At 38.6% G+C, this 12,537-nt stretch overlaps 1 protein-coding gene across 4 annotated transcripts; it reads left to right on the plus strand.

Annotated features, from left to right (window-relative positions):
• The first annotated feature begins 688 nt into the window (after positions 1-688).
• On the plus strand, positions 689-12,125 carry LOC125296504 (integrin alpha-D-like). 4 transcript variants are annotated; one of them, XM_048246458.1, is made up of 9 exons: positions 689-944; positions 1,145-1,246; positions 2,768-2,806; positions 4,538-4,653; positions 4,796-4,938; positions 5,403-5,553; positions 5,795-5,945; positions 11,595-11,692; positions 11,941-12,125. In XM_048246458.1, exons 2-9 carry the CDS (start codon positions 1,210-1,212, stop codon positions 12,079-12,081), a joined length of 876 nt encoding a protein of 291 aa, XP_048102415.1. In that variant the 5' UTR covers positions 689-944; positions 1,145-1,209; the 3' UTR covers positions 12,082-12,125. The 4 variants fall into 4 exon arrangements, with proteins under 4 accessions (XP_048102415.1, XP_048102414.1, XP_048102418.1 ...); XM_048246457.1 differs by having other exon boundaries at positions 689-1,246; XM_048246461.1 differs by lacking the exon at positions 11,941-12,125 and adding an exon at positions 8,162-8,246 and having other exon boundaries at positions 689-1,246; positions 11,595-11,642.
• Positions 12,126-12,537: the final 412 nt, after the last annotated feature.

Here is a 12,537-nt window from a genome sequence, read left to right on the forward strand (position 1 = left end):
GTTTTCCTTTGGTCCACAAAAATGTGCGTGTGTGTTGTACTGTTAATTTGCATGGTTTCCATATGCAAATGAAGAGTCCAACAGGTAGTTAGTCAGTTCCAACACACACACACACACCATGTTAGTCCTATTTACAGCACCATCCTATCATCTTTCTGCTGCTGTAAAAGTGACTGGGTGTGGAAGTCAACATGTACATTAAAGAGTTCATTTGTAATGCATCTAATTGTTTATCTATTTGAAATGTTTCATGAGCAGCAGCTATCAAGTGTGGCACTGAATATGAAGGATTTCATATGGACCACAGTTATCATAAAGTGAGATGTTGCATTTGTTGAGCATGAACACTCAGTAGCGTTTTGTCAAATGGTTTCCCAGATGTCCACATGGAGGCGCTTCTCGGAATATCCAGCCTGGTCATCAATTATCAATTGTAGTGTGTCATATTCAGTGACTGGCTATGTTGGTAGACAGTCATCAAAACTAGAGTGGATCAATGACAGTGGATCATCAGAACAGTCATACAGTATGTTAATGCTGCAGGAAGGGCTAGTTTCCATATTGCACACATATTACATTACATTACATTACATTACATTTGGCTGACGCATTTTTAGCCAAAGCGACTAACAACATGGTAAACAGTTTAAGTTTTAGAGCAATTCTCAACAATTTTAGGACAATAACAAAAAACATTAGAGTACAGTAAGAATAAGTGCATCAGTGAGTAATCATAATCTGTTGTTTTTCACATTCTCATATACTCAGTGAATACTTAACTGCCAGTGTATCCCTTTCCAGTGAAAAGAAAGCATAAATGATCTCCTATAAAACATGCAAACTATTGTCACCTCATTCAACAGACAGGTCATATACTGTATATCAGTCAGACCTGATACCATGTCATATTGACTTAGCAGCACAAGCAGAAGCAAACAGCCCAGGTATGTTTTCGCGTTGCTTTACTGGTTTGATACCATGTCTTGTATAACTGCTTGTTGAACTGGGAAAGTATTTTATTTTTTGGGAAACTAATTGGAACTCTCTTCAGAAGAATTTGAAAGGCAAAGCAACCACTAAATCTACGATTTTAAAGTTAAAGTCTATCTGGAAATATTTTCTTTTTTTTTTCTTTTCCCCCTAGGGTCTGGGTCACCTGTGACAAGTTTTTGCTTAACTTATTAGGGGATACATTTTTCCATCTTTGCCATGAAGTGGAGTGCTATTCATCTCCTGACTTTCATTGGTGAGTCAACACAACTCTCAACCCATTTCCACAACTGTGTCTATAACTAGATGTACCGCATAATGGTATATGACCGCTGCTCAGTCCTACGCATTCTCTCTGCAAAACTGTGGCACAGTGCGCTAAGGCCGGCTGACGATAGCCTGTGGTAAAGAAATGTAGAGTTCGAATCTGGGTTTGACTACTTATATTCTCACTATTGTTTACTTAGTCTATCTATTGTGCAGAGTGTATTATCCCCCACTCCATGAAAATGTTAAAATCAAAGACTACATATTCTCAACTAACTGACCAAAAGTATGCACCTTGTAGCCTATTATTATCTAGAGGTGTGTGACTTTAACTTGCGTGCACATGGCTGCAACTTGACTTTTAAATCAAGACATTTTAAAATATGGATATGGTGGTTAGAACAACTTTATTGTTTATTGTTCTTTACCCAGTCTAGTATAGATTATTTTTTATTTATTTATTTATTTATTTATTTTTTTATTGAGTTTTTCTTGCTCGGGGAATCACATTGTTTACATCAGTTATATTTTAAGGTCAGAAAATAACAGTTCTTAAAAAATTCAACAAGTATTTTGATGGTTGAAGCAGTACATTAGATCTCATCAGGTGTCTTGTATAAGTACATTTCTATATGCATTCCCCCGTATAAGAATACATGTGAACATACATTCAGACACGCACACACCCACACACAAACATACATACATACATACATATACATATATACACAGCCAGAAGTCCATGCAAGCGCATATGGAAATGCATAAATGTGCAAGTACAATCTTACATTCTTGTATGTTTACGCCAGCACACACAGTACATACATACATACAAGCATGCGTACGGCAATTCATACATACTCAAGTGGCTACATACAGGTATATATTCATAAACACTCATTTACATTATCTCATATATACATACCATACAGGCCACAAGTCAATCTACATTACAAACTACATCAGATCATTATTACATTTGAAACATAGATCACAGTCATCATTTATCGTGTGATCTAACTATAGCATGCAATATTACTGTGGATTTTTTTTTAAATTTTGTGCCAAATGTTTGGGGTACCTGTGTATATGGAGTTAGACATTTGTTCTAGACTCAATAATGTTTCAAATGTCTGTAGCCATGTTCTTACATTAATGTTGATAGTGGTCTTCCAATTGACTGCTATGACCTATCTTCCAATAAATAGTTTTTTTCTTGAAGGGGGGCCAGTACATATTGTCCATAATTAAAAATGCATAATTTAGGGTCTAGAGAGATCTTTTCTTTAGTAATCATAGATAAGTTTAATATGACATTCTTCCAAAATGTTTGTCATTCGGGGCATTCCCAGATCATGTGAAAGTAGGTTCCTTTCACTTTGTTGCAGTGCCAACAATTGTCACCAACAGTCTAGTATAGATTATGGTGTTGAGCACATAATCCTTTTTTCATTTCATGAAATGTAATATATAAACATTCCTACATCTGCAACCATGTCATTGTCTATAGGGCTCACCTCTTGTGTTACATCTGAACTCACAGGCCAAGGTAGGTACGAATTATGTACAAATTCGTCATCAATATGATGTAAGGATTTCAAAATATTTGACCTATCTCATCAGGGCCAACAATACCACTTTATCTGTATGTTTATCTATGTTGTTGATAGGAGTGTGCGATATACATCGTCTAAGATAATTTACTTTAGTTTAGCAATCAGGATATTTTAGAAAATTTCCACAGAAGTACAGAAGCATTAAAAATTAGGGTTGCGATGATTCTATTATAGCCTGGTAAACAAAATTCATTCACAAAGTGGATAGAGTCTGGTTACTCACGATTGGGATTCCTTCCCAACACTTGCATCACGATGGGTGCTAACTTTGAAATCATTGGTCCAGTCTAACCAATCACATTATTCTGGGATTCATAATGTTACTTCCTACTTCCGACACTAAACAGCATTGGCAGTCAGGAAACAATGTATGTGGGCCTACCTTTGTTGTAAATAAATGTACACATTCTTCCGACTGCAATTTTTGATGTTTGCAGGCATTGATACCACCGTTTACCAAAGAGACTTTTGATTTTGAAACGTAAACATATAGTGTCATTCCCTCTTGTTGCTGATTGGGCAGGTAATCTGCCTACCGATGGAACTGTTAGTGAACCATGCTGTTCCAGACTAGTATTTCCCTCAAAGGAGGCGTAGCCAGGCTAGTTCTATGACACAAATGGAGCATGGATGTTAGCTCTTTGTTCGGCCGGTGTTATAATTGGTTGTGAATGCACATGGACTACAGACAAGAAGAACAGATAACCGTTGCAAAAGTTGTTATTGAGATACAGAAATGCATCAAAGTTAGCACCCTCTATGGGCAGAATTAGTGTCCAGAGGTTGTAGTCGTGTAGCCTGGCCAGTATCTCAAACCCTCCTTTAGTTTGGTTTAATGTCTCACTTTTCCATGTCATCCATTTCCATGCCTAGACTATCATAGCCTGTACAAATAGTTGAAGTATCTAAACTGAGTACAATTACTGCCCTGCATTCTCTCTCTGTTTGTTGACATCTTATATTATCACTTCATGACTGGTGAACTTTTGATTCATTTTACTCCCATAAACATGATTTGGGGGTGTGGGAGGGGGGAGTAATGGGGTGTGGGAGGGGGATGGTGATAAGGGGATGATAAAATTGTGTGTGTGTGTGTGTGGGGGATAGTAGTGGGGTGTGTGGGGGAGGGGGTATTGTGTGTTGGGGTGGGGTGGTGGGGGGGTGATGAAATGGTGTGTGTGTTTGGGGTTTGTGTGTGGGGAGGAGTAATAAGGTGTGTAGGTATGGTGTGTGTGGGGGGGGGGTGTACCTGTTACGGTGTAATTATGTGAATGGGGTGTAATGGTGTGTGTGAGTGAGGGGGGTGTACCTATATGTGTTAGGTGGGGGTCAAGTGGCAAGAGAGATGGAGAGAAAAATATATAAATAAATACAAAAAATGTACTCGTCACTCAGCAACCATAGGATGACATCAGAAAAATGTGCAGTGGTCTCTTAATTTTTTCCAGAGCTGTATATACTGTAGCAACACAGACAAACTATTAGCAAACTGCGTATTACAGAGAAATACTAAAACATGTAGTTTACAAAGTAGCCGTCCTTTGAACATTTGCAAAGTGCACATTTAATTTCTCTCAGTCAAAATGAATACAGTATATTTTAAACACAGTCACTCATATTGTATCCAGATAATCTGTTATATGTTCCCCCTTCTGTGGCCATAGGCCTAGATATTGCCTTCCTGATGGATGGATCTGGGAGTGTGGGGGCAGACAACTTTATTGTCATGAAAACGTTTGTAAAAAATTTGACCGCAAGTCTCCTGGAGTTTAATACCTCTGTGAGTCTGACTCCTTCCTGATTCAATACAATTGTACAATTGTTACATAGCTTTGAGAAAACGTGTTAAATAAACAGTCCAGATATCCATTTACATTTCCAGTGGACATTGCACTGTATACTGATTTGTTTTCATTATGCAGTTTGCCTTTGTACAGTACTCCTCTGGAACCACCATCCACGTGAACTTTCATCAGTTTCAGAGAACAGGATGGGAAAATCAGGTGGACAGTATCAGCCAGATAGGAAGCAACACATATACTGCAGGTGCTATCCAGACAGTTGTGTAAGTTGTAGTGAATGTGACATGCATAATTCACCTTTATTATTAAGTGTGGTCCTACACAACATTCATATTAAACGCAGCACTTTGTTCTTTCTGTAGTTACTTCATGTAAGTATGACTGTTCAGGGGTCGCGGTCCCTTTAAATGTTATGAATGTGTGATGACGTGTAGCCTCACGTGAGAAATTGTCTCTTGCAATTTACTGCAATTTTAACAAAGTCTTACATTTACATGAACCTGATTCTTTTATCTATTTTAACTGCCCTCTTATTATTTACCACGTAACTCCACTCTGAATCTTTTTCATCAAAACTGAAAAGGTTTATTTGCATTGTTTTTTTCCTATAACTCAGGCATATGTGAGCCAATTAATGAATCTTATTACTGTAGGTTATTTATTCGGAGCTTATAATAGTATGTGATCATTTGAGGTGTGAATCATCAATCTATTATCATTTACACAGGAATGACTTGTTTGATTCTTCTGCTGGAGCGAGACCTAATGCCCATAGAATCCTCATTGTCCTCACAGATGGGCAATCCTCGGATACGTCAACCTATCCCAGTGCCACAGCACTGGCTGACAGAAAAAATATAACTAGATATGCTATTGGGGTATGTAGAGCTATGATTACATTCACTTCACTGCACCTTAAAGCAAAGCACAGACAATATTTGGGCTCCCAGTTGATCTTGTGATCTTTGTGTTAGCACCTTGAACAAAAAGTTGACTAAACAGGACATTTTTATATTGATTCTCAAAATCAAACATCGGACTTGACCAGATGTGATGTGTAAAATCTTGCCAGAGAATTTCCCCTTATGTGAGATGCTAATTTTCTCCCTTATGTGGCAGATTGGAAATGTCTTTGACAGTCAGTCAGCAACAGATGAACTTAGGAGTATTGCATCTTCACCAGAATCAGACTACGTGTTTAAAGTGGACAGCTTTGAGGCACTGGACAAAATCATTAGCAGTCTGGTGAAAAGAATCACGGTCATAGAAGGTCGGTAAAAATGTGCATTTATTTGCACTTGCAAATAGACTTACCACAAAAGAATGAAACATCTTAGCCAGCAAGTGATTATGGGGTTTTGGTGTAAATAAGCTAAATAGTTCATATGTTAGACTTGCACTGCTAACACTAACACAGTGAAAGGAGAGAGAGCACAACTAAGCTCCTCATGGATAAGAATTGTGTTGGCCGCTCAAGGTTAGCATGTGTATGGACAATGGGGACAGGCTGGTGAAGCAATGGTAATATTATGAGGAACCAATCTGACTCCACACAATGAAGAACTCGTACTCAAATAATTACCAAGTAGTTATCAACTATAGCAGAATATTGGCATGGCATACGAGATGAGAGATATGTAATTGTTGGGTGAATTAACAATTTATTAACCAGTAAACCATAAAGGTAAATGTAACCAATATCACTTAAGTTGAATGTAAAGTAAAACTCAGGTAGGTAAACATACTGTCACAAAGGAATAAAAGAAAAAAGTAAGCTTAACCAACACCAAACTTAAATGTAAACTTAACAAATGAACACGTTAGAATGTCGAATACACCAGATAAAACAATTTATCAAATAAAGAAAATAACAAACCCCAGAGAAAGGAGAGAAAGACAAAGAGAGAGTGAGAGGGAGATAGTGAGAGGAGGCCAGAGAGAGCAAGGCCTCCTCCAGAAGAAGATGAACAGGCAGGACAGAGCCTAGCCCATTCAAGAGAGCCAAAGGGAAGAGAAGAGTAAAGAGAAGCCAAGAGCGAAGAGAAGAGACAGAGGTGAGAAGGATCTCTTTTATCCAAAAAACAAATAGCATTCATCCAGCAAACCCCTGAATCACCAGGACCGCTGTTATCTGAGAGCGCATCCCATCAGATAAGGCCTCAAATATCTCAGGTTACAGAAACATTTCTGTTCCGTTTTTTATCTTTCATACAGTAAGCGTCTTACACCATACTTTAAGCGAAAAACAGTTGTTTATTTAAGATTAATGAGCGCAGTGTTTTAACTGTTGTTGTGGTGTCTATTTTTTCAAACGTTCCAACGGCAAAGCACGTGAACACTGGCAGTCGGAAAAATAACATAATCATGGGGGCAGTCTCTAATATTCCCAGGTGGCCTGAACGCACTATTAGAACCATGGTGCTTGGATTTGGTGTTTCAAGAAAGGGTAGGTCGAACTCTCAATAGCAAACGAGGACAGGAAGTTTGGTGGTTGGAACTACAGCCCCTGAGCAGTCACACTTCTGTCGTTCCTTGGTAGTTCAGGTTCCGGATGTCATCAGTGTCATCAAAAATCACACAGACTGTGTCTCAATTGGCATACTTTCGTAAGTACACTTTTGTGCAGCACCCTATGTGCACTGTGAACTTACTGGCGGAGTGCGCAAATTTTAACAGAATAGTGTTCATCACGGAAATGACGATCGTAACATTTAAATATAACTTTATTGGTGTCCTCTATTCGAAATTGACATGATCAGTGTCAAAACATGCTTGCTTGTACCTCTGTAAAGTGTGTTTTCCACTGCTGCTGCTTCAGCTTTCTCAACTGTGATTACCACGAGTTTGAAAACGCTCCCTCCCCTTCCGCTATATAGCCAAGATGGCGTCCGTTGAGGGCGAAAAGTGTCCAGCGTTCCACACTCAGCCTTTTGACCGTTATGAGTGCACCATCCAGGGACTTGCAGCGCCCTTCGTGCCGTTGAAATTTTCAGTGTGAACGCCCTCACACACTCAAATTAGGTATTGGTGCAGAAGTAGAGAGAGGTTGTTTTTTTTGTGACTCAATAATTGGGATATGATGTTGGCTTAATGTTCATTAAAAGACATCGAAGAGAAATAGGCCTACTGACTCCCCGACTGGGCTCATTCTTGCTACTTATGTTAATTTGAGTAGGCTAGTATTATGGTATTCACAGACTCTAAGAGTTAACACACTGATCAATGGTACAGTAGCTAAAGCAGGCGACTTCTTAGTATGACATTGTAGGTTCTATCCCCACATAAGGTGAAATCTCTTTTGCTTCTGATTATGTGCAGTTGAACTAATGTGACATGAGGAAATATAAAATAAAGCTGTACTTTATTTCAAGCTATTATTTTTAACTAACATCATGTTCCTAACGGTCTCTTTTATTTTTTTATTTTTTATTTTAATTACTATATACATAAATATTTAGGGTTAAAACCTATTGTTGTGTCACGTAGGAGAGGTGGGATGCGAACACTGGTCGCACGCATGGAGTCCCTTGACATTACCGTTGATCCACCAGACAGACAAATAACTTGAACGGTAACTTGAAATTCGCGTGGTTGTTTGACACTAAGATATTTAATGGACACAAATAATGACAAATATTGGTCGGCTTAAGTAAAACTGTTTAGCCTATTTGCTCACAATTAGGTTTTTGCTGATGACAATGGCAATGCCAGCATTAATCACTTTGGGTTTAAATTGTCGAAAAATGTGGACACAGACAAAGTCTTTGGTCAGGGGGATGGGGTATTAGGCTACACATGTTGCCACCATTTCTACCAAAGATATGTATCACTGCATCATCAACAACGTTGTTGGAATTACGGTGCCTATGATTTTAGGACTACAAATTAAGATAAACCATAACTAGAACCGATGTAAAAACATATATTACCTCAGTTTATCCAGCTGTGTGGTTTCCAGTCGAGATAAACTCCAACGGTCGAGATCGGGACAATTAGGGCAGGATTCGGGATTCGGGACAACTGCTTGGATATCGGGACTGCCCCGAATTTTTCGGGACGTCTGGTCACCCTAGAAGTGCAGGTGGCATCTGGCTGTCCATGTCAAATGTACGACTGAAGTGAAATTATTTTTTCATGACTCATCTTCAAGTATCCAAAACATTTTGTGTCATAAACCCCTTAACCAATCATATCTGTTCAACTAATCATATTGAAGCTCATATTGAAGTTGTCAGCATTACGGGGAAGATTTCAGAAATAAAATCAGTCATTGGACAGCTGAGATATTAGATGTTTGGTCATTGTTAAAATCTTTAACAAAATTAGAACGGTCGGGCTTGTAAGGGTTAAAAAAGCATGCTAACCACCAATGGTCACAAACACAAGACAAATGGCCCATCTAACAGCAGTATGCAGTATGCAGCATGTCATTGTGGTTATCAAGTGGGCACCCTCATTCACCGATGTTTTGTTAAGTTAGACCAGTGGTCCCCAAACTACGCCACCTCATTTTGGGTGGCCCTCCAAAACATGTCCGTGGTATATAGCATCTGGCCCGCACGGGAGTACGACATCGTCAAACTATGACCTCTGTAATTTCCCCAATTCATTCTCTATGGTGATTCTTAAAGGAATTATCCAGAGTAAAATGCACTTTAGATCAATTTACGGATGATTGGGTGTACATACGTTGAGTTGACATCAAAATCATGTCATCATGTTTTGAGAAAGTTCGATTTTACCGTTTTTAGTCAAAACTCGCCTGGAAGTGACCCGGGCATGTCATTTCGCCGCTACAGATAATTCCGGATAATTCCTTTAACAGTACACATGTAATACCTCTTTTTGTCCAATGGTGGTTGTTTTGGCGCTCGAAAACGGAACGAAATGTAGGCCTTCCTTCAAACAATGTAAGAGGCCTATGCTGACTGCATCAGTGCTCAAAGTATTCTAAAAGTTTATCAATTAATTGTTAATAACTAACTAACTTCTATTCAAGTCATATTTCTGGGACTTTCTGGGATATTTTTTATTCACTCGTTCAAATGTTCATAGAGATCACAAAGTTCTCATCAGGTGATTTCAGATGTTTTTGCCAGCACTTCATAAAACTCTCATAGTTTGAGAACTTTAAATTATTTGTAGGATATTGCTTGTTCAAAACTTGAGCCGTGTATGCAAAGACACAGAGTTCAGAGTTCACACATTTTGAATAAAATAATTTTGGGACTCCCTGCTAATACTTTTGGGAATGCTAAAGTCTTTTTTATTAGTATTATATCATTTGAGCTACATTTTACACTGATATGGCATGATGGCAACATAAACACAGCTAACAATGGTATTAAATTGCAGTAGCCTATGATTAAATGTAATGGAATATTCAACTAAGGTAGACTGCTGTTGTTCACAGCACTAAGCTATTTATGGTTACTGATATACTCCGAGTCTCTGGCCCTCTCTTAGAGCCATCGTGAGCTGGCCCTCGGAAGAAAAAGTTTGGGGACCACTGAGTTAGACCCACGACACCTAATGAAGGCTTAACCAGCGTCCTGGAGACACTCCCCTCCATGCTGCCACCATATTACCACAGTGAAATATCCAATATCCAAGATACTCTTAACTACCCTAGGCATGGTCTAGGTTGGTCTGGACTGAACCATAACCCTAAAAACCCTAACCAACCACCATCGACCTAGGCATAGACCGTCACAAACACAAAACAAATGAGCCAGTTAGCAGCTTGCGCCCCATGTTGCCACCATATTACCACAATAAAATATCCAAATAATCTTAACCAACCTAGGCATGGTCTAGGTCGGTTAGGTTGGTCCGTCCTGTTGATGTGGACTAAACCATAACCCTAAAAACCCCTAACCAACCACCATTGACCTAGGCACGGTCCATCACAAACACAAAACAAATGAGCCAGTTAGCTTACCTTACCTTTGCGCCCCAGGAAGTGTAACTTCTCCTTACCCACAACCATTCACTTGCTCGTTCTGCTGCCAAGGACATGTTACTAACCACCTGCCTTAGACTTTGTCCACAAATGCCCAATGTAGACAGCAAGCCAATAGAAGATCAGGCCACAAACCCTCGTGTGCCTATTTTAATAGGCCTTAGTTGCGCACTCGAACCTCGCTGGGCTGCCTCCTCTGCTATTTAAGTGTATTTCGCTCATCTTCCCAAGGACCAGTAAGTTCAATGAAATAAAACTTTCTTCTCTGAATCCGACCACCGAAGTAAATCTGGTCTTAATCTAGTGCCCACTATATGTGGAGTCCAAAAAAAAAATGGATATAGGCATAGAAAAAATCCTGTGCATCAAGCCCTCCCACTGCCTAAGTATAAACTACTTGTAAATAATTTACTAACATTATCTAATGAATAGTAAATAGCTAACTAACCCTTTAGTAATACCTTGTAAATGGTTTGTTAACATGTCTTATTAAGAGGTACCATTTTGTTTGTTTGAATTTGGTTACCCATATACACTGTGTATATATGTAATATATATGGGTAACCAAATACATAACCAAATACATATATATATGTCCATATATCCAAACATTGTATCCATCCAAACCTTAATTTGGAGGAGATTTGGGGATATTGATGTAGTTAATATTGCATGTAAGAAATAATGAATTAAGCTTAATAGGTTTATGCTTTAAAGGTGCATATACTGTATGTGAATGTACACGTGTGCATATACTGAGAGACATATATATATACACTCCACTCATACGCACTCAGGTTTGTTTGTAGTTTTACAGGTACAATTTGTAATGTACCTGTAAAACTACAAACAAACCTGAGTGTGTATGAGTGGAGTCTGCTTGTTTAATTGTGTGTATACATACAGAGACAGAGAGATGGAGTACTATTGTAATGGTTTTACTCTTGTGTTTACTAGCCACAGTGATGAGGAGGCAGATTGTGAGAGTGGAACTGCAAGTTAACTTGACCTTTGACCTAAACAACACTGTGGTTCAGGATGAAATCCTAAATCAGGTGAGTCTGAGTCCGACAATAGACACAATCAAAAAACATTGCACATCATGTGACTGACAGCATACAGCATTTTACAATGTTTTTTCTGAATGTTGTTGGATGCAATATGAAAGAATGAAATAATGAATGAACAGATGACTGCGTGAATGAATGAGTGAATGCTTTTTTATTGATAGGATTAAGAGCAATATGTGAAAATAGAGGGTGTTGATGATGGAGTTAAAACACGGCTGTGTTCTACTCCACAGATCAAACTGAAACTACAGGAGCAGGGGCTGCCATCCAACACCAAACTGAGCTGGATTAAGCAGCCTGATGGACAGATTTTCCACAAAAAGTACAATGAGAAGAGCGTGAAAGAACAGAAGAAGAGCAAAGATGAATTTTGAACAGCTCTGCAAGAGAGTGGAAAGTGGAGTATATGAATATTACACATGTAGTTAGTCTGGCCACCCTTGATTGGGAAACGTTTGCAACACTTACATCACAACGGGCAATAACTTTGAAATCATTGGTGCAGCAGCCTTAATAGTCACATTGATCAGAGATTCATGTTACTTCCTACTTCGCCTAAACTTTACAAACTGACCATAAAGAGCATCAACAGTCAGGAAACAATGTACTGTATATGGGTATCTTTGCTGTAAATACATTTCTGCATTTTTCCAACTGCATTTTTTGATGTTTGCAGGTGTTACAGGCTACTTCTGTTTATCATAATAAGTTTTTGTTTCGTCTTTATCAATCCGTTCCGTTTCGTATTTATCAATCCAGTCTATGCACAAAAATTGTTGGTTTTGATGTGAGAAATATCACCAAAAAAAAAAGGTGTTTTATGTGTATAT

This window comes from Alosa alosa, chromosome 6 (assembly GCF_017589495.1).
Source record: "Alosa alosa isolate M-15738 ecotype Scorff River chromosome 6, AALO_Geno_1.1, whole genome shotgun sequence".
NCBI classification, from domain to species: domain Eukaryota; kingdom Metazoa; phylum Chordata; class Actinopteri; order Clupeiformes; family Clupeidae; genus Alosa; species Alosa alosa.